This window comes from Chlorocebus sabaeus, chromosome 20, assembly GCF_047675955.1.
Source record: "Chlorocebus sabaeus isolate Y175 chromosome 20, mChlSab1.0.hap1, whole genome shotgun sequence".
NCBI lineage: Eukaryota > Metazoa > Chordata > Mammalia > Primates > Cercopithecidae > Chlorocebus > Chlorocebus sabaeus.
The window spans coordinates 24087464-24109439 of NC_132923.1; the positions used below are offsets into that span (position 1 = coordinate 24087464).

At 47.2% G+C, this 21976-nt stretch overlaps 2 protein-coding genes across 8 annotated transcripts in view; one reads left to right on the forward strand and one right to left on the reverse strand.

Annotated features, from left to right (window-relative positions):
• ST7L (suppression of tumorigenicity 7 like) overlaps positions 1 to 11724 on the forward strand; it is a 102555-nt gene extending 90831 nt beyond the window's left edge. For 3 of the 7 annotated variants that reach the window (XM_007977545.3, XM_007977547.3, XM_007977546.3), the window contains one exon: positions 3963 to 4784. In XM_007977545.3, coding sequence (XP_007975736.1) covers positions 3963 to 4061 — 99 coding nt within the window. In that variant the 3' untranslated portion in view covers positions 4062 to 4784. Of the gene's footprint in view, positions 1 to 3962; positions 4785 to 11640 lie in introns of those variants that run through there. The other 4 variants (XR_012089979.1, XR_012089982.1, XR_012089980.1 and 1 more) reach the window with 3 other exon arrangements.
• WNT2B (Wnt family member 2B) lies at positions 8776 to 21382 on the reverse strand. The gene is made up of 5 exons (XM_007977544.3): positions 20904 to 21382; positions 15284 to 15504; positions 13961 to 14238; positions 12986 to 13250; positions 8776 to 9782 (listed from the first exon to the last, which is right to left on the reverse strand). Exons 1-5 carry the CDS (start codon positions 21083 to 21085, stop codon positions 9553 to 9555), a joined length of 1176 nt encoding a protein of 391 aa, XP_007975735.1. The 5' UTR covers positions 21086 to 21382; the 3' UTR covers positions 8776 to 9552.
• Positions 21383 to 21976: the final 594 nt, after the last annotated feature.

Here is a 21976-nt window from a genome sequence, read left to right on the forward strand (position 1 = left end):
TGAGCTTGTCACACCTACTGGAATAAGCAGAAATTATTATTCTTTGCCTAGGTTAACAAAATATATATCTCCAGATAGTAAGTTAGTTGCATGATGGCATCTTCTAATTCAGAGGTCTAATATGTAGCATATTGGTAAGGAGGCACATTCATATTTCTGGGTGGTAGGGAGCCCACTTTCATCCATTCATCTGCATTCCTGTTCAAACTAGCAAGTGTGTCTGCTAACATTAGGTTGCCAGAAAAAAGATGTGAGTAAACCCCAGTTCCACTGAGCTCCTATGAAGGTACCACCTACTACCATAGGACTTGGTTGAAGATAATGAGCATAGTTACCTTTTTTTTTTTTTTTTTTTTGAACTTTTATCTTTCAGATGGCATTGAGAGTAACCATCTGTTTTTTTGGCCTCAAGTTGCATATTGAATTTTTTAAATTGCATTTTGAGCAATAACATTTCCCTGGTTTGCTTAACCAGTTATACAAGTTGAGACTTCTGTCTCTATGCCTATTTTATAATAGCTTCTCTGGGAGAAGAGATGAAAAATAAGCCAGTTAGATATTTTATGAGTATTGAAATCCTTTCCATTCAGAAATGTAAATAAAACAACCAGCATGAGCAATCAGCTTATGTCAGATTCCATGGGTTTATGTTACATAGGGAAATTATAGTGCAACCTGAAACATGCTTCTTAATGAATTCATAGTGCTGTCACAGTTGAATGTAAACCCTTGAGCTTTTCTTTTGTGAAGGGTTTCAGAAATCACCCTTTATAAACTACCTAGGGGAGGGAAGAGAACTAAGATGATACTAACAAATGCTATCACTGTTTTGTGGCTGCCTCCCTTCCAGCACCAAATTTTGCCAGTTAAGTAAAGCAGAAACCTAGAATATGGCACACATTTTGGCTTATTCAATGTGCACACACACACTCAGTGCCACACTGGGTCAGACCCACAGTTCAATACTCTGTTTCTGAAAGTGGCACCAGGGAACTGCTTTGGAAGAACAAGATTGCCCTTATGGTTTTTGTCCTCAGAAGTTAGGGAAGTTTGGTTAAGAAGTATGACAAAAGCCCCATAAGTAGCCATTTTTACCTGTAGCAAATGCAGGAAGCTAGACACCTAACTAGAGATGATGAAGTTAGAATTTGTCTCCTCCTCTGGCTGCTACTTCAGTACCCAGTAGTAAATTAGAATAAAGTTCCTCATTTATTAGTGAGTTGGTTTTGCATAGCTCTTCTATTCACTATGGCCTCAGATACGATAAATCTGCTAGCTGCAAAAATTCAATATACCAAGTAGAATATATAGGACCAGTCAAGTTTTAAGTTTGGGAGTGAGGAAAAGCAGCATGTATTTTCTATTTTAAATTATTTTCTTTTCACATTCTAATTTCTTAAGGGTTTGGCTTGATTTATGCCAGGTTCTGGGCCTGTAAGCCTACATTAATGCATCACAGTACTGGATAGGATATTTGATATCTCTTACTTAGCCCAGAATCTCAAATGATAAGGAGCTGTAGTTAATGATATGTAGCATTTTGTTGAACTTTACAGTGCAGTTCTCATTTAGTCCCCGTGTCTGTAACAAATGGACTCATCCTAGTGCTTTTCCATAGGTGCCCTGATGTTTACTGACATAAATCAAGATACTATGTGGCTCTATAGGGGATGCTGAACCATTTGACAGTCTAGGTGCACACAGTCACCTCACATTATTTAAGCCCTGATCTCAGCATTCTAATTTCTCTGTATTCCCCAGTGTATATAATGTGTACTTGCTTGAAATTCCTTATATATTGCTTGTACATTCCTGCTTCTAAGTTTCAGCACATACCAGTTTCTTCGATTTAGAATGCCTTCTTCTGACTGCCCTCAATCAGTTGATAAAACACATAAAGCTATCTTTTAAAAATTCAACTCAAAAGTCACCTCCTGTGGAATGCCATCTCTGATTAATCTCATTAACCTAATTCCTTTATTCTCAGACTTCTGCTTCCTAGTCCATTAAACTGTTTCATTTTCTTGTAATTGTTGCTTCTGTATATTGTCACCCAATAAGCATAATTATTCTAGGAATGATCATCTTCCTCCAGCCTCTTGTGTCTACTTATTACACACAAATATTTTGAAGGCCTATCGATGACCTTTTCAGTTTCCCCAGAGTTCCAGTTCACCTTCCTTACTGTTTCCTTTTACTTCATGGTTACATTCCTAAAGAAGCAGCGCATGTGTTCAGGGTTGGCCTCCACCTCAGCATGTGTGTGGCAGCCTGCTGAATAGATCCCTACAATTGGGAAGGAGTTAACCCTCTAGTTTGACAATCTCTGCATTCTACTTGGACACCTTCAAGAAGTAGATGTGAGACCAGGAGTAGACCTGAAAATGGGAGTAGGTAAATTTCCACAGAAAGCCAAGTTAGCTTTTTCCTTCCTTTATACACAAGACCTATGAAGCTGCTGTCATCAGCAGCTCATTCAACACTCTCCTGCTCTGCCTCTTTTCCAGGAGTCAGGGTTAGTTTAAGAAAAAGCCTCTTGCTAGAAGCCATGACCTCGTACTTTTATCCCCTCCATCTGGTGTGTGGCCTCATGGGGCTGTGCTGCTATGCAGGAGGTGAGCAATGGAATTCTTTAGATGATGACTTCTGAGCCCACATGCAGAGGCAGTTGGGGGTGGGAAGCAGGGAGAACAGTGAGAGCCAAGATCGATGGACCAAAAAGTAAAGTCTGCTTTGGGGAAGTCCTGACTATAGGTAGACTGTTTTCATGAGGTGTTCTTCCCCTAGCTCAAGCAGGGGCCCAGGTCAGGGAGCTGCAGCATCCCAGGTGTATGATTGATGAACATTGTACTTTTCCCTTCTGTCTTAACAGTTGGGGTGCAGGAGTGGGATAGGTAGCCTACGCTGTCTCTAACAGAAAACATTCCAGAATTGAACAGAAGAGTTCCCCTTGCATACATCATCTTTTGGAGCTGCTCTTACTCACTGCCTTGAGCCTAAACAGAGGTCCAAATTTTGGATGGGAGAACAAAGAGGGGTTGAGAGCAGCAAGTGTTTGATCAAGTGAAAATCTGCTGTCTGCCTCATCTCACAGGGGTTTCTCTGCAGGATTGAGACCCCTTGCCTTGGTGTACACAAGTTGTTTGCATCAGCTTGAGATCCCAGGACCTTTACCAGGCCATGGGTAGGCATCTATCTGGCTTGGCATGGGAGTTTCTTAGGACACTTATTCCCTGATCTTGCTTTCCTAACCCAGGAGTTGACAGCATTTTTAAAAGGAGTGAAATCTCAAAGAAAATTCTAATACATACTTTTTTTTTTTTGAGACGGAGTCTTGCTCTGTCACCCAGGCTGGAGTGCAGTGGCACGATCTCAGCTCACTGCAAGCTCCACTTCCCAGGTTCACACCATTCTCCTGCCTCAGCCTCCGCAGAAGCTGGGACTACAGGCGCCCGCCACCATGCCCAGCTAATTTTTTTGTATTTTTAATACAGACGGGGTTTCACCATGTTAGCCAGGATGGGCTTGATTTCCTGACCTCGTGATCTGCCCACTCGGCCTCCCGAAGTGCTGGGATTACAAGCGTGAGCTGCCGCGCCCAGCCTCTAACACATACTTTCAAAGCCCAAAGCCTTAATAATTTTCTGTCATGACTGCTTCTACTGTGTCTATACACTTAGCATAATTTCCAAAGGACTAGATAAAACAAAATTTTAATGTTAATCTGAAGGGGAAAAAAAGGAATAGAATTAGGAGCCAGAGTTGTTTAAATGTGGAATACTTTGTATAGTGGTCACATGGTACCGGTGGTAATAGTGGCAGAAATGGCAAAAGAGCCATTGGTTGATAAGGTTCAGGAGGGCCTAGGCTGTTCCTTTGTAAACCGTGCTCAGATATACTCTCCTGGCAGTCCTGGGACTCCTATAAGGCTTGAACATTTTGTATCAATTTCTGTTTTGAAGGTGCTGGGACTCTGGCGCCCCCAACCCTGGGCATCCTCAGGCTTTGAGGAGAATACACAAGATTTGAAGTCAGAAGATCTAGGTTTGAGTTCTGGCTGAGCCATGCACAGTTCATTTGACCTTGGACCAATCACCAAATTCTTCTGAACAGCATCTGTAAAGTGACAGTAACCCCTACCTCACAGGGTTGTTGTGAGGATTACGTATATGCTAAAGCATTCTGTATATGAAAAAGCTTCTTATGAACATTATTGTTATTCCTGGGGAAACCCCACCTTGGAAGCTGTCAAAAAGGACAACTGTAGATGAAGTTGTCTTCCTTTTTTCTTCATTCAGCGTAGCCTTTCTGTTTGGCCAGGGCTGCTTACAGGAGCTGTTAGCTGAAGTAAAGTCACCACATTTTGGCTCCTTTGGTCAAAGAGAAAGAACTCTAATGTCCAGCTGCTCCATCCATATACCCATAGAATGGAAGTGAGTAAAGGAAAATTTTAAGCCAGGATAGTTAACAGTTAGGGGGCCAATGGGAGAATGCTTGCCTTGCATTTGCAAATCCAGAATGACTAAAACATCTTAAGTAAATGAGAAATAGCCACAAAGATGCTCAGAGATAATATAAGCCATGAGTGGGAAGTGGGAAAATGAGTTTGTAAACTCCTATCTTTTCTATCCCTTTACCTTTGAGGTCAGGGACAGGCATACAGCCCACTGGCTATTGCCCTATACCTACCAATCACCCAAAGAAAATAATAGCTTCTGAGAAAGCTCAATTCACTGTAGCAACTGTGATATATTTACCCTAATAAAGCCACCACTTGGTCTTTTCCAGTGCTTCTCTCTTACGGAGGTCATCCCTGGAATCCAAAGCTATCCAGTTTTCTAACCCAGTTAAGAGTTTAAAACCACCACAGGTCATAAGCAGTAGGCTTGGCAGTTATACCTTATGCAGTCATAGGAGACTGTCCCATCATTCTCAGCACATAGGGTGCACATCTCACTGTCTCCAGCATGAACCAGCCTTGTGAATGTGTACAGTCTCAGCCACTCTGCTTTGGTGATAATTCTTCACCACTGATCTCTCCTCGCCATGCCCTTTCTGCATCCTTCCCCCAACCACCCACCAGCGGAGTTCTGGTCCCCAAACCAAAGAGTTGCCTGCAGGTTGGTAATGTAACTTTGTAGATATTCCTTGATTACAGCTAGACCCTATTGGTATCCTTTTTGAATTACTGGATCGAAATCTAATTGCTTTTTTTTTTTAAATTGTTGGGGAGAGGAGGATGAACAGAACTCCTATGCAGCCTGAGAGAAGTTCTGTATGTGTCTATATATGTACACGTGTGTGTGTGTGTGTGTGTGTGTGTGTGTGTGTGTGTGTGTAACCTCATGGTTGTGCTCAGGCTGACAGGGAGGGCAAAGAGTGAAAAGGAACCATCTCTTTCTTGTTTTCCAACATTGCTTCAAAGATGCCCAACCCCCGTAGTAGCAGGCGGTTCCCAAGTGGAGGGTCGGGGCAGAGGCCTCCACCAAGGCCATCAATAACCAGGTGTGAGCTACAGGTCTCTGTGTAATGTGAAGCTTTCCCGTATTTCATTTCTGCACCCAGGGGGCGGCTCTGCAGGATTGCTTACGGAGAGCTCTGTGTCTGGCACCTCTCTCCGCAAGGCCCAGGCGCCCAGGGTCCCACCGACCTGCCCAGGAATGCATCACATTGTTCTCTGGTGCTGTAATTTGGCTGCAGGAGCTAGGCTGAATGCCTACCAGGGATGAGAAACATACTCTCCCTGGCGTCCTCCCTTCGCCCCAGCTAGCTTGAGCTTCTGCCCTATGACCACTGAGTGCATTTAAATAAAAACCTCAGAAAGACTGAGGAAAAAAAATCCTAATTATCTCTCTTCTATTAAGCCATGTAGAGACTCGTGTCCTGAGTGGGTCTGAGAATTTGGCAAAGACTTAGTGGTTGGTGTTCTTGATAAGGGAAGTGAGAGAAAGGAGAAGAAATTACTCCCTGCAACAGGGAGGAATAGAAATGAAGCAGTGAGTGTTCAGAAGTTAGATCTACAAGAAGTTTTGCAGACAGACCCTCAGGGCCAGGCAATGTTTGTTTTTGTTTTTTTTTTTTTTAATCTGAAGCCCTTGATTTTATTTTTACAGCATCACTCTAAGGAAGAGTGTGGATTACTGCCATTATTCAGGGCTGGTAATAATAAAAGTTAGCTTTTATCTGCAGGGCTAGGTTAAGGCTGGCATTCTTACTTTTACATAAAAAAACTGGCTACAGGCTGTGCAGCTGAGGTACTTCAGTCATGTGCCTTCTCTAAAGGATTCTTAGATCCTTAAAATATATAGTATCTTTTAAGTTTGTATCTAAATAGCACTTACTGTAACGTATTATACCTAAACGTTTATTAAAAGTTAGAAGAAATGAGTACCAACAGGAAGGAATGGAAGAGAGGAGACGGGCTAAGACATTGCTGATCTGAGGGACAGACCTCTATCAAATAGAGGGTTGGGAGAAGTGGTGATTAGAAGCAGAGTGAGGGAACTAAATGGAGCCCTGACTGCACCAAATAAAGTTCTCATTTTGCTGCTTGTTCCAAATAAATTAGTGTCTGTTTGTGTAATGCAGACTAAATGCCAGTTGTCTAAAGCCAATCAGAATGCAGAAGCAAGCTAAGAACTAGGAGGAAAAATTAATTGCTTGGCCATCATTCCTTTTTGGGCCACATAACCTCTGTAGTGGGGCTCAAATGGACACCATTTCTCTCACTTATCCACTTCACTTTTCAAACTTCTCACTCTCTGGACAGCTTGCTCTTTTCTTAACCATTTATAGGAAATTGCAAAACTTGCATCTTTATGAGCTAGAATCTGGAGCCCAAGGAAAAGCACAGAGTAGCATGAGATGCCAGAAGAGGCCCATTTCCTTCCACAGGAATGAGAACCAAAAACCAAAAAATAGATAATAGGGCATAGGTAGATTTAAGTCACGTTGACTTCCCATGGAAGGCCTATGCCATTGTTTATGTGGTAACCTGCATGTTCTTGTGAGAACAGGGGCTGACTAGGACCTGAGTCTTTCCCCAGCAGCTTGGCATATAATATAAGGCAGCCTCCTTTGGTAAATTCATTCAGCCCTATTGTTGAGTTCAGACTAACCATGACCCCCTTACCTCTCCACTACCCCAAAGCTTTCCTCAAGATGTCAGCTCTTCTCTTCCCCTCCCATTTCCCCCTCCTTAATCCTACCATTGGCTCATCAGTTATCCAGTTGACTCCACTCTGAAGGAAGACATTCTCTTGGCCTGACTCATTCAGGCCCATTTCTCCACAGGCATCCCCTTACCGCAGACCACAAGGGCCCTAACTAGCTCATGTTTTGTGTTAATGGATGTGAAACCGGAGCAAATCCCCTCACCAAAAGAAAAACCACCCTAAACTCTCCCACACAGGTCTCAGCAGGTTACACAAATATTAGTCCTATCATCCAAATAAATCTGCCCCTGTGGCCCAGAGCCATGGCCCCCCCAGCCTCCTGCTGCCTGTGCAGAGTAAAGCTGCTTCAAAAACATATGAGGACCCCAAGGGATGTTGGAGAGGAACTTGGGAAAGACAGGGCCTACATCCAGAATTCTTTATGCAGGCCCCTTAATCTACAGACTTTTATTAATACTTTATAGTCCTAAAGAAGGACTGTTCCTAGAGAAGTCATGATGGGCTAGACCATTCAGGAGCTTTGGTGAAGAGGATCTGTGGGCTGGAGTTTGGGGCATAATTAAAACTCAGTATCTGACAGCTGGGCACAGTGGCTTGCGCTTATATGCTCAGCACTTTGGAAGCCTGCAGTGGGAGGATTGCTTGAGACCAAGAATTCAAGACCAGCCTAGGCAACATAGCTCCATCTCTGATAACTGTGTTGAAACTAGCTGGGCATGATGGCATGTCCCTGTAGTCCCAGCTAATGGGGAGGCTGAGGTGAGAGGATTGCTTGAGTTTGGGAATTTGAGGCTGCAGTGAGCCATGATCATGCTAGTGCACTCCAGCCTGGGCAACAAAGCAAAACCCTATCTCTAAAAGAAAAAAAAAAAAGAAATAAATAAAAAGAAAAAAAAGAACAGGTACGTATCCTCATTTTACAGACGAGAAAATAGAAGCTCAGAAAATTTAGCTACCTTGCTCAAAATATCAAAAGCAAGTGGCACAGCTGTGATTTTTAACCCAGGTCTGTCATAACTGCAAATTTCTATACCACTCTGCTGCTTTAAGATATCAACAGGCAAAAGATAACCACTGCCCAAATCACATAAAAATAGGACATCAAGGTTTTGGGGACTTCATGTCCTACCCTCCAGCTTACTAAGCCTGCTATCTCTGGAGATTCCATTCTTGCAAACCTAGTTAGGCAATGGGTAATAGCATAGAAGAAACCCTCCTCTATTTAAGCCGAATGTGGACTGAACAATAATAATCACCAGGACTTGGAGAGTCACTAAATAAAGATTTGTTGAGTAAATGGAGGAAGGCTGCCTTCTGTGTATCATTTTGGCCCCAACCCGTAGCACTCCTTCCCACTGTAGCCACTGACTCCTGCTCCCAGCTTCAAAGGCTAGGATCCTCTCATAAAGAATTACCAAAGCCAGAGATCCCTACCTTCCTAATATGTACTTTTGCCTCATGTGGGCCCTTGAGATCAGACCTGCTTTCCTGCCTTCCCACTATCCATGAGTTGCCTATCTTTTACTCCGTGTTTCCCCAAATCTGGCTAACCTACAGAGTAATGCATGGAAAAACAAACAAACACAAGGCCTGGCCAGACTTACTATATTACTCTATCCTAGGAGTGTTCTAGGGTGTTCTAATGATCTGTTAAGCATGGGAACCACTGCATTCCACTTCAGTTTGAATAGGCAGCAAGTAAGCAAAAGAGGCAGTGCTGTCCAATATAGGTTGAGAATGGTAGAGAGAAAAAGAATGAATGTGTGTTTGTATAGTTATGATTCTTTTTCTTCTACAAAACACAGCAGTTTATAAACACATAAGCATGTGAATGGAACCTTGTCCACTATGGCTAACATCTCAGGCTCTCAATAACAGAATGTGGTAGCCTAAGATTTTCTTTTGGGGTACCAGGTAGTTCTGCTCAAACTGACTTCAGAGAACGGGCATGTCATTCATCTTTGTCCCATCTAACTTTGGCCAGGTAGAAACAAAAAGAAGCTCTCTACAGGTACCCTTCCTCTTGCACACCAAGGAAGTATCAGGAAGCTGGTGCAAAGGAAAGAAAAAAGGAGCCTCAACTACATACTTTAGTGCAACTCATTTCACTCTAAAGACCCTCTATCTCTTCTACTCTCCCTTCAAATCTCCAGAGTGGGAAATCAGGGAGCTTGCTCAGTTTCTTATATCCCCTGACAACTCCTTCCCAGGGCTAAGGAACCAGCCAGGACACCATGGTCCCTATGGATTACTCTCTACATCCTTAAATAGAAGCTGTAGCAGCCCAGGGTGGAGGGTGGAGGAAGGTGTGCATGCAAGGATCTTGTGCTTTTGAGTTGAGAGGCTTGAATTGGAGGGATGAGTGAGGTATCTGTGTTCAGGTCTGGTCCAGCCACTCTGCCTTCTTGGGGGCCTTGCAAGTATGGACGTCCACAGTATTTCTGCATTCCTTGCACCGTACAGCACAGCACCAGTGGAATTTGCACTCACACTGGGTAACACGGGTGACTCGAGTTGTGTCATACCCTCGGCCACAGCACATGATTTCACAACCGTCTGTTCCTTTTGATGTCTTGCTGCAGACACGGCCTGCAGTGCCTAGGGAACCTGGGTTGGGGAAGAGAGGGAGTGAGAACAAAGTTATTTCTTCAGCTGCCCTGGATACCCTTACCCACATTCTCAGAAGGAAGACATAAAGAATTGCTTTTTTGGGCTGGGCACAGTGGCTCACTCATGCCTGTAATCCCAGCACTTTGGAAGGCCGAGGCAGGAGGAATGCTTGAGTCCAGGAGTTCAAGACCAGCCTGGGAAACATAACAAGCCCTGCCTCTATAAAAACTTAAAAAATTAGCCAGCTGCCATGGGCATGAGCCTGTAGTCCCAGCTACTTAGGAGGCTGAGGTGGGAGTAACACTTGAGGCTGCGAGGTCGAGGCTGCAGTGAGCCGAGATTGCACCACTGCACTCTAGCCTAGGTGACAGTGAAACTCTGTCTCCAAAAAAAAAAAAAAAAAAGCATGGGCTCTAACATCATATTGTCTGGATTCAAATCCCAGTTCTACCACTCTTAGTTGTGTGATTTAGTCAAAATGAAACATTAACTTAGTTTCTCATACGAAAATAAGCACAATAATAGATTGTTAGATATAATCTCTGTTCATCTGAAGAGGTGAACTGATTACCATGACTGGCTGCAGGCATATTCCTAAGTAATATCCCTTGTATTATTATTATTATTATTATTATCCCTAAGCATTATCCCTTCCCCTTACAGTGGAAACTCGATAGGCATCATGTTTTCCCCATGCACAGGGAATGCTTAGAACCTCATTCTGACTGATTTTAGCAAAAGAGATCCTGCCAACAGATCATAAAATCAATAGACTTTTGGATGAGTTGGGCCCGTCAGAGCATCTACTCCAACCTTTTCCATGGTTAATAAGGATCCAGAGATGGGAAAGTAACTAGCCTAGGTTCAAAACGGAGAATAGATTAACTGATTTCTACAGCATTAGTCTCCACATGCCACTGGGATAGGGGAGGAAAATGCTAGAACTTCTATGTTTTTTTATCTCATCAATTTAAAATATTGATGTATGTTTTCTAAAATATATATTCATATAGTGGAACACAGATATAAATAAATATACATATAATGGAGATATATGCTCAAATTGTTTTAATGATAGGAGTAAAGGATCCAGAACGTCAGGAGACCACTGCTCTGGAATGTGGGCTGACTAGGTCTACTGTATATGTTAGTCTCCTAACTCCAAGGGCTGGGTCTTAAGTCCTCTTGGGCACCAAAAGCCCCTTCTACACTGTGGAGCTGTGCTGTCCAGGGTAGCAGCCACTCATCACATATGGTCTTTTACATCTAAATTAATGAAAATTAAGTAAACTAAAAAATTTAGCTCCTCAGTCACACTAGCTATATTCCAAGTTCTCAGTAATCACATGTGGCTAGTTGCTACTGTATTGGACAACACAGATAGGAAAACATTTCTATCACCACAGAAACTTCAACTGGACTCTACTGCTTTGGAGGGAATTCCTGGCTCCATATTCTTTCTGGGATGACTTATATTCTTTGAATTCCAGGCCCCGCTTTGGGTTTTAGGAGGCCTAATTTTATGCCTCTGAGAAAAACCAACACACATTTGACTTATCCTCCCTCCTAACTCCAAAGTTCCTTCCCTAAAGGTGTATTTTCAGTATGGCAGGGTAGGCTTACACCTCAGATATTATGGAATTATTTCTAGGTATCCAGAGAGTAGCCCTCTGAATTAGACCAACTGGGAGGAAAGTATACCTAGTGGCAGGAAATCACTGGGAAAATCAGGAGGACTCTGACTTTTTTTCTTCTAGCACCCTACAAGGTATACAGACTACTTTCTTCATTAATTGCATAGAGCCCCTTCCTGTTTCTATGCCCAATTTTACTCCAAGCCACTTGACTCTTCCAGGAATGACAGTGATGGGTGAAAACAAACAGTACCGAAGATAACTGAGGCTTTTTGGCTCCACTTCACCCAAGTCCTGACTGCTGAGCCTGTAGAAAAGAGCCTGGGAGCCCCATGACAATAACCAGAGGAGAAGAGTTCTGCTGCATTGCATGTTCCTAGTTTAACCTATCTGAACCCGAAATGTGAGCCAGGATGGTAACTTTCATTCCCTTGGGGAAAAACCGTATCACCTTCCAGCACCTCCAAGAATCCCACCACAAATACCTCGAACAGACTGAAAAACAACCATTTGCAGCTTTACCTGCCTTTGGTAGAGATCTCTCCTTCGTTTCTTTTTTAGCTCTGTTTCAGAATCTTCAATGGCAGGACAGTGGATAAAACCTTTCAAGGACATCTTTCTAGCTTTAGTCTCCCTTACAGGGAACTTTTACCCAGCAGATTGGTCTGTTCTCTGTCCCTGGAACAGGTCATGTGCTTTCCCACCTACTACTCTGTTTTTTTTTTTTTTTTTTGAGACGGAGACACTCTGTCCCCCTGGCTGGAGTGCAGTGGCCGGATCTCAGCTCACTGCAAGCTCCGCCTCCCGGGTTTATGCTGCCTCAGCCTCCCGAGTAGCTGGGACTACAGGCCCGCCTAGTTTTTTGAATTTTTTTTCAGTAGAGACGGGGTTTCACTGTAAACCATGTTAGCCAGGATGGTCTCAATCTCCTGACCTCGTGATCCGCCCGTCTCGGCCTCCCAAAGTGCTGGGATTACAGGTTTGAGCCACCACGCCCGGCTACTACTCTGATAAGAAATTGCCCACTCTTCTCTCAAGCTCTCCAGACACTCCCTACGCTTCAAGGAGCAGCTTAAATTCTACAGTTTCTTTTTTTTTCCCTACATTTTCAAATAAACTTTTATTGATTTCTCCAATCAACTCTCTTTGCATTTGTCTACCCATTATGTCTCATTTCTTTAAGTAGATTGCAAAGAGCCAAAGGGTTAGGGCTGCATCTTATGTTTCTGTGTAGCCCACACATTGCTTAAAACTGAAAGCAGGTAACTAAATTAAACATTCCCTGAATAATGCCTACTGTGTCCCAGATGCTGGGATACAAAGGAGTGATGCATGACCTCAGGCCCCAAGGAGCTGAGTGACCTCCTCTCTACTTGGGCAGCACTGGGCCTGGTGGACTGAGGCATAAGTCAACAATCTCATGACCAGGTGTTCATGTGGGGAGGAAACTGCCTCCTCCCACAGCACCCCCTTCCCTAACTCCTGAGACTGAACAGACCATGATTAACCAGGGGTGCCTGCACTAAGAACTGGGACTCCATGTCCCTGCCTGCCTGCCTTACTCACCTGCAGCCTTGTCCAAGACACAGTAATCTGGGGAGTTGTCAAAGTAGACAAGATCAGTCCGGGTGGCACGGCGATAGCCTTGGCGGGCTGCGGTGAAGTTGGCACCATCCTGCGTGGCCATCACCTGCACAGCCCCATCATAGCGCCGCCGCAGGTAATCACCTGTGCGGCGGAAATCTGAGAGCGCACGCCAGCAGGTGCGCAGAGTACAGGAACCACTCACGCCATGGCACTTACACTCCAGCTTCAGAAACCGCCGCACAGCCTGGAGGAGGGGGAAGGCAGTTAAGGGAGAGGTAGCTGGTCAGGGCACATTTTAGTCGTCTCTAAGGCCAAAAGGATTAGTGCTCTGAGATAGGCTGGACCTGGCCCTGGCTGGCTGATTGACTTCTTGGTTGTTCTCTCCCACATCAGATCCCACCCATTCTTCCCGATCAAGTTCAAGAAACTCTTTTCCCAGTAAATCTTCCTGGACCAACAGTGCTTTCCTTTTCATGACAGACAGCCCACTGAACTTTAGAGCCACAGGATTCTGTTCACGATAACAGTTTGCTTGCATATCCTCTACTTTTCACGTTTTAGAATGCCAGGTACCATGCCTTCTACTTTAGTAGTATGCCATTTTCCAGCATAGTACTAGGCACATAGAAGGTGTTCAAATAGCAGGGAACTGACTAGAACAACCTCTTATCCTCTCAGTCTTTATGAAAGCAGTTCTTTCCCTTCTTAAAAAGTTGCTTCTTTTCTCCACCTTTTCCTACTTTCCACCTGTGTGAAGACTCTTCAGGCACCTGGTTGGCCCTAGGCATTCCCAATCTCCATTGCATTTAGTGCTCCTGTCCCAGGATGTTGGGGCTTTTGGAAGTGACCCAGAAGCCTTCAGCTCTTCCACTTTCACATTTATTTAGTCCATGGTCACACATACTGGTCACCCCCAGCAAATATGAGTGTACTTACACAGCCATGAGTACTGACCGTGCGACCACAGCGGTTATTATGTAAGTTCATGAGGGCCCGGGCATCCTTAAGCCTCTTCTCCTTGGCATCCACGAAGGCCTTGGCAAAACGGACACCATAGTGGATGTTGTCACTGCAGCCACCCCAGTCAAAGTCCCCACGCTGGTCATGGTGTCGGCCACGGGTATAGGGGTCACAGCTGCACACACTCAGTTCACCCTGGCTACAGGCACGAGTAATAGCATGGACTACCCCTGCTGATGAGATGGCATATACAAAAGCTGCTTCTCGGCTACCTAGAGAGAGAATTGTAGAGGTGTGCTTCAGGAAGGAGGCCCCTGTCTGTCCCCTTCTTCAGCCCATACAACCTCTGACTCTGAAACCTCTTCCCTCCTTTTCTTTCCCAGAGTCACCCCTACACCCCCTTTATTCAAGGTGCCTTTCATTTCCAAGAGCATTCCCCAGAGTATCTGACCTCTTCCCCTCAGCCTTCACTACTCTCTATCCACTTCTTTGTATATCTGACCTTCTGAGCTGACCTATACTCTTGTTTCCTGCCAAATTCCCTGTGTCCATCCATTGAAAAGTCTCCTGGTGAATCATCCCCTCCCACTGAGTGCCAGCCCTGGCTCAGCTAAGCCTGCCTTAGTCCACATTCCAGGCCTTTTCAGGCCCACTCTGCTGGACAGTTCCCCCACAATGGAGACCCCAGCCCAGGGGTCAGCCTGTTTAGAGATCCATGCTACCTTCCCTTGCCTGCTTGCTCTCCCTCCCTGCTTTTGGAGACTGATGAATGATCGCCCCTGTATGCCTGACACCTCCAGATTCCCATCTTGCTCCCTTTCTCCTAGTTTACTGTCTAGCTCTATTTATCTTTTTTGCTGAGCTGAGGCCAAGCCACTGACTCTCCAAATATTTACATATCACCTTTCTGTTTATCTCTTGTTCCCATTACTGTAGTGCTGGGAGTGTTGGGGTGACGATAGTGATGGTGGTGTTAAGAACAGAGGGCCTATGGTAGACCTCAGCCTTACAGTACATGGTAGCCTCCCAAGCTGGGGATTGGAGAGGACAAGGAAAATGAGGGAGAAAGATGGAGGTTCTAGGGAATGCTTTACCTTGGTCTTGTCCCAGAGCACTAGGATTTAGAGGAGCCCCTGTCTACAAATCTAAGGTGCTAAGAGTCTGTTCCCAATTATATCCTGGGCTCTGCCCACAATTCTTCCTCTGATTATGAAACAGTGTGTGGGAGAGGAGAGGGGAGATGGTGCCTACCCTTTCCACTCACCACCCCCGGCACAGAAAGGGAAGGAGTTGACACAGAATGGAAGAGGCCCCTACTTCTGAGCATGACACGGCCAAAGACGGTGTGGTCCCGGTCCAGGGTGGTACAGTTCCAGCGGTGGTGGCGGAATTGGTGCTGACACTCTCGGATCCACTCTCGGGCACCCTCGCCCACTGAACGCATGATGTCCGGGTAACGCTGGCACAGCTGTCGCTGCCGGCTCACCAAACCAGGGATATTGTCACAGATCACTCGTGCCCCCAGTGCCCCAATGTACCTGCAAGGCGGAGATGGCCCTGTCAGAACATCCCAGCCCTTTTTCTGCATTGGAAGGGAATAAGGAAGGGGTACGTTTACATCCAGACCTTGAAGAGAGTCTGTCCCCTCTCCCTAACCCACATTCCATAAAGCTGATGAGTAGAACCATTTCCCACAGTTCTGAAGAAGCATAGTTATACAGGTGCAGAGAGAGTAATTGAGTGGCCTCCCACCATCACCAGTTCCCCAGCCAAAGGCCAAAGTGACACACACTCCCAGAACACAGGCTAGGCATGTGTCACATACACAGAAGCTGTGGGCATGTCACACAAACTCATTGTTTATTTAATAAACATTAAGAGCTTCATGGAAACATAAACTAACAAAATAAGGATCTGAGACAACATTCTTATGCTCCCATTAACAGGGGTGTCCTGCATGGCTGGTCCACGAAGATATGGTTTGACAGCAGGAGAATGGTGACGGGGAGGGGCTCGTGGGAAGAGACATAGTGAGCAATATGAGTAATGTTTACAGCTCTAGTCAGACCCGTGGAGCTAAAAAAATCCTAATTCCCAATTGTGAGGTCTGGGGAGGAAGATCCCACCCTCTACTCTCCTCCTCAAACCCTTTATTTCCAGGCCCCAGGGCCTTTCTTAACTAATGAACCTTTAAAACCATCTTCCCCAACCTGGATGGAACTTGCAGTGGGAAGCCAAAGGCCAAGATAAGTAAGAGGGTGACTCTTCCCACACTCCAGTCTCCAGTCTGTCCAATATGAACAATTAAAAGAAGGTCAGTTGAGATGGGCTACTAAAGAATAGGTGGGTTGCCAGAGTTATTATTGTTTCTCAAGGCAATATTTTCTCTTCACTCAGTTTTAACCCTGGATCCCACCACAAGCCTCAGGAAGAATATTTCAGAGAGAAAACAGGAGTATATCACCCATTTTCCCCAAAAGGCCACCAAATGAGATCTGACCCATTCGCCCACTTCCTTCATCTCAACAGCCCAGTTCCATTCTCATTCTCTTTCTCTCCCTTTAACCCCATAGCACCTTCCTTGATTTGCTGGGAACTTTCTATTCTCCTGTTCAGAACGCATCAAAGGGCTGTCGTCCCTCCCCTTTTTGAACAGGTGGGGGCCATGGAAAGCAATTGCTACTGCAGACAGAAAAGACTTGGTTTGAGCTATGAATGAGCCTGTGGTTTGGGAACGGCCCCAAAATGGGCCTAGAAGTGGGTGAGGAGAAGGGAGGGCAGCTGGTGTGGGGAGGGGAAAAGCTAGACTGCCCTGGGCTCTGTGTCCCCCCTTACCGCCCCCCCGCATTCCCACAGCCGGCCCTCACCCACAGACTGGATCACCACTGGTGACACCAACTCAAACAAACACAAGGAGGGCTGATGCTTGCCTCTTCGGGAACTCAGCAGGGCTGATGGGGCCCATCTGTCCCGGGGAAGGGGTGAGAGGGCTGGCCCTCCCCTAACAAATCCCATGGAATCAGCGTCCCCAGCACTGTCCATCAGGGCAACAGCTTCCAGGAACAAACAAAATAAACACCCCAGACAGGGCCAGGCCGGAAAGGGCTGCCTGACGCACAGCCCAGAGTTACACCCACTGCTGTGGTGCTTTGTTTGGAGAATCAAGACCGTTGGAGTTGGAGCTTGTCCCTGTCTCACCACTGTTCAGCTTCCCTAATTCAGCCCAAGTACTGCTCTAGGCAATGGGTGTTTGTTTTTTTTTTTTTTTTTTTTTTTTTTACTGGGGCTTGGGTGAGGAGGGTTGGATGGGAATGACAGACCAATAACCCAGCCCTCGTGAGACAGTCTGGAGTGGGGCAGGCCAAACTCGGGCAAAAAGTCCTTCTTGTGGTCTGACTTAAGTTCATTCTGCTGCAGCCCACATAGGTCCTTTTTATTACATCCTCACTGAGTGTGGGAACATCTGTTCAGTATCTAAGATGGGAAGATAATTAAGTGTCTCTATTACCACCCTTACTCCACTATGTAACGGCCTCAAGACGCCACAGAGCAAGGTGCTTGCTTGCTCTCCATAGTCAGCCCCTTGTAGTTAGTGTAGGAGGCCTCCAATAAAGCCTGAGGCTAACCCCATCTTCCTCTCAGTTCAACACCAGACTGCAAAATGCCTACCATGTGCCAAGCACTGAGCTCAGATGTTAGGGATACAAAGATATTTAAGGCATCTCCCACCTCATGGTCTGGTAGAGTGTTAGATGCCCCGACTCTAGGTTTGTTTTCTCCTTCTGGAAGTTCTTCACTTCCTTCCCAACTTCCTGCCCCAGAATGCTTCTCTTCACCTGCTTTTGGACAATTCACATCCCTTCATTTGACAAAGTGAAGCATACACTACTCTAGCCCCTTGCTACTCAAAGCGTGCTCCCCAGAACAGCAGTATCTGTATCATCTGGGGATTTGTTAGAAATGCACACACTCAGGCCCCACCCAAGGCCTACTGTATCAGAATCTGCATTTCACCAAGATCCCCACATGGTTTGGATGCACTGCTCCACAAAGGCAGGGATTTTTGTCAGTTTTGTTCACTTCAGTATCCCCAGTACTGAGAACAGTGCCTGATACATAGTAGGTATGCAATCACTATAATAAACACCTAACTGTTCTGATTTATCCCCAACTCCCTTCTCCCTCTAGTCAGCCATAAACTCCCATTTCCATCACAGCTTTACTTGTCAACAGTTGCCAGCCTATCTGCAGATGTTTTATGTTTGTATATTAAAGACACAAACGGGCCAAGGATCCACTTTTTTTTTTCTTTCCTCCTTTCATGTACAGCCCCTAGTGTACACGGTTCGGCCCACCACATATAGGACTTTGAACAAAGGGATAACACTATTAGCCTCCATGAATCTGCTCTTAATGCCTCACTTTCATTTGTGAAATAAGGATGATAATTATAGAACTTATCTCACTGGATTATTTCAGATTGACAAAGATCATGCTCATAAGGTGTTTGGCCATAGTGCCTGAAGCTCAGTAAGGGCTTATTAAAAGCAACTGCTATTGGTAACAGTAATGCTAACAATATGACACCACTTTGTGTTTCTCTCCCTTTGTGAGCCTATGAACACAATCCTGTTCTCGTGATTCCCTACATCCAACACCCTACAGAATGCAAAATGGAACAGGAAAGCCCATGCCAGACCCCCCTATTTCTTGGTCTGTTTAGGATAGAGGGAGGGCAGTGGTTAGAGAGTAATGGGAAGAATCTCAAGCTATAAGAAAAATCCAACTATTAACTGGTGAAAATGATGGCCTTCTGCTCCAGAGTGGAACATGGACGCACCAGAGTCAACAGGCATTTTCTCTTCCACGGGTTGTACAGAACATCAGTCTTGCTGGTTTTTTCCTAAGAGAAAAGCTTGGGGGCTTAGCCTGCCTTTAGAAGGTAGCTTTTCACCTTATCCCACAAGTGGTGATCACTGAGGCAGGCATCTGGGCCTGTAACTATGACAGGTGTAGAGCAAGGAAGCTGAAACAACTTCTGTACGCACTTCCCAACCTGGCCCTGTTGCAGCCTTCCTCCTTTTCACAGGGGCTGCTAAGTCACTCTGTGTGTCACCTCCCTCCCTCCCTAGCTCTTTCACCCAGGAATTTTTTCCAGAATCTTTAATATGAACCACATCAGGGGAGGGTAGTAGAGGGAGAAAGGAAAAGGGAGAAGGATACAAAATGGGGACTATTTTGTACAAGGGTACAAAATGGGGACTAGGAAGACCCCCATTTGGGTCTTTAGGAACCGCTGCCAGGATGCTGAAATTACCAGAGTGACCCCTCCTCACGCAAACACCAATTGGTCCCCAAGACTACATCCCAAACTGGTAAGAAGCAATCAAGAGTCCCAAAAAGCAAACTGCCATCTGGGCCAGATAAAAATGGGCAGTGGTCACTTCATGTTATCTCAACAAAGACCCTAAAGATGCCAAGTCCCCAGCCAGACCAAGCTCATGAAGGCAAAAGGTGGCTTTGATCTCACTCAAAACTTTGAAAGGTTTTTCTCATCCCCCTTCTCCCCTTTCCCTTTCTAAAAGAATGTTTCAAGCCAGATGTAAGATATAGGCCTCTCTGTTCCCCCATCCAGAACCCCCCTCCCAGCCTTCCCCAACACTGCAGAGATAAAAAAAAAAAAATCCAAAAGAGAGATTTTTCTGAAACAGGAAAACAGGGAGTGGGGGTTGGGATGAGGAGAGACGCATCTTGAAATGATAGGAATCTGCAGCCCAAGCTGGCGGCCCCTCGGCCAGCTACCCCTCACCCTTCAGCCAAGATTCCAAGTCAAGAGAAGAAAAGCCACAGGGTGCAAGGGGAGAAGAGACCACACTTGGGGGAGGGGGGCTTCCACGGGAAGAAGAACGGAGTGAGGAAAGGAAGGGGGGCACTGCATGGTGGAGAGGGGCAATAGCCCAGTCCAACAGGCCAGTTTGATTGCGGGGTGAAGAGGAAAGACTGAGTCTTTTCTAGGTTCAACTCTCCCTGCCTTGTCCTCTCCCCAGGGTGGGGAAGAAGAGAAAGCAGCTCCTTCTCCTACGGGGAAGGTGATGAGTGCCATCCAAGGAATAGTGGGCAGGGAGGATTCTAAAAAGAACAGACACCAGACATCCAGTGGATCTGTAATGCCTTTTTGCCTCATCTGCCCTCTTGTGAAGTGTCTGGAGTCTAGGGTCTGCAAGAAAACTGGGGAGGGGTTCTCTTAGTACCTTTGGACTCCGCAGCCCTCTGGCTCTTGGAGGGGAGAAATGGGAGATAGGAAAGAATAGGAAGAAGGGAGGGAGACAAATTTTCCAAGTGACAGCCTCAAAACGGTGGCCGAAGACAAACGCCTAGATAATGCAAACCCATGCATTTTGTTTTAATTGTGGGAGTTAATGGGGTAAATTTTGCCTCGATTCCATTTCTAAGCTTCGGCTGGGTGCTGCTGCCTCACCAAAGCCTTCCTGTGGTATGGGTGGGCTAGACTAGCGAGCTGCCCCTTTCTCCACCTCTCAGAGGGCGACCTTAGACGTTTGGGGCCCCGGCGAAGCTATTGCGGCCCCTGGAAGGTCATTGGTTCCTTGAACTCACCCTGAGGGAAACTCGGAAGGTAGCTTCTGCCCTAAGGAGCTTGAGCTGAAATAGAGGGGGTACAGCACACGGAGGCCTGAGGAGCCGCGACCACCGGGCGTCCTTGCTCCGAATGCACCGCGCCTTTCTCACCAGGCGTGTAAGACGCGGCGCCTCACCCTCCCGCCACCCCGGGACTTCAGATTTCAGTGACAGTCCTGCCCGAATGTTCTCCAACTCCGTCGAAGCGACAGCCTGGTCCAGTGAGCAGCCAGTTCCTCCAGGCGCCTCCGGGCCTCTCCTACCAAGCGCTTCGCCCGCCCAGCCTAAGCGCCCCACTTACCACCAGGACGTGTCTACGCGGGCCGGCAGCGTCAGCAGCAGCAGGAGCAGAAGGCAGGCAAGACCTAGGCGGGCCGAAGCCCGGGAGCCGTCGGGGGCCGCAGGCGAGGGCACAGGGACCGGGGCGCGGGCGCGCCGAAGCGGGAGCTGCGCAGCTTCCTCCGCACCACCCGGTCTCAGCATAGCTCCCCGAAGACTCCCGCCGCGCAGCCCGGAGGGGCGTGGACGGGGCACCTTCTAGGGGTACTCACGCAGCTCCTACCTCACCCCCCTGGGGGGCCATGGGGTTCACCGGCGGCTGGGGACCTAGGGTCACCTGGGGTCCAGAGCCCGGGAGCAGGGTCCCAGAGAGGGGCGCAAGTTGCAGTGTCCGGAAGCCGACGACGGCGCGCCGAACCCGGATCTGGGGCCGGCTGCCTGAGCACCGGGTGCGATGTCAGGGGGTCTGCGGCGCAGAAGGGAGCTGCGGGCCTAGTGTGCGGACAGCCCCTTCGGCCGCGGGCTCTCATTGGACGGGGCGGGGCGGGGCCGAGGCCGGGGACACGCGCGGCCCTTAGGGCGGCTCCGCCCGCGCCAAGCCCGGGGCGCTCCCCGGCGCCCTAGGTGTAGCGGCCGCCTCCGCCCCTCGGGGCTCCAGCGCGCCACCGCACCGCTCCCCCACCTGCTCCCGCGCACTGCGACGGGGCGCCGCGGCTCCCTCCTGCGCCCGGAGCGCCCAGTCCCTGCCGACACCGCGCCACCGGGTCCTAGCGCCCTTCAATCGGCAGCCCCACTTCTGTGGGTGACGGCCAGGCTGGCGGAACAAGGGGATGCGGGCACTTCCCTTCTGTCCCCAACCTACAGTGACACTGGCGCTGAGCACGGAGGATGCACTCATTTCCTCCATCCTTGCGCTTCTGTGAAATGGGTGGAGTCCCTGCCACCGGGAGTTGGGGGTCTTGACTACCTTTTCAACACTGCCTACAGGGGCGCCGTGGGCAGTCGGCTTCGGGCAGGGGATGCTTTCAGCTAGAGCTCATCGCCCTGCTTCCTCCGACCCACTGCACCCCCCACCCCCAAAGCATCACGTTTAGA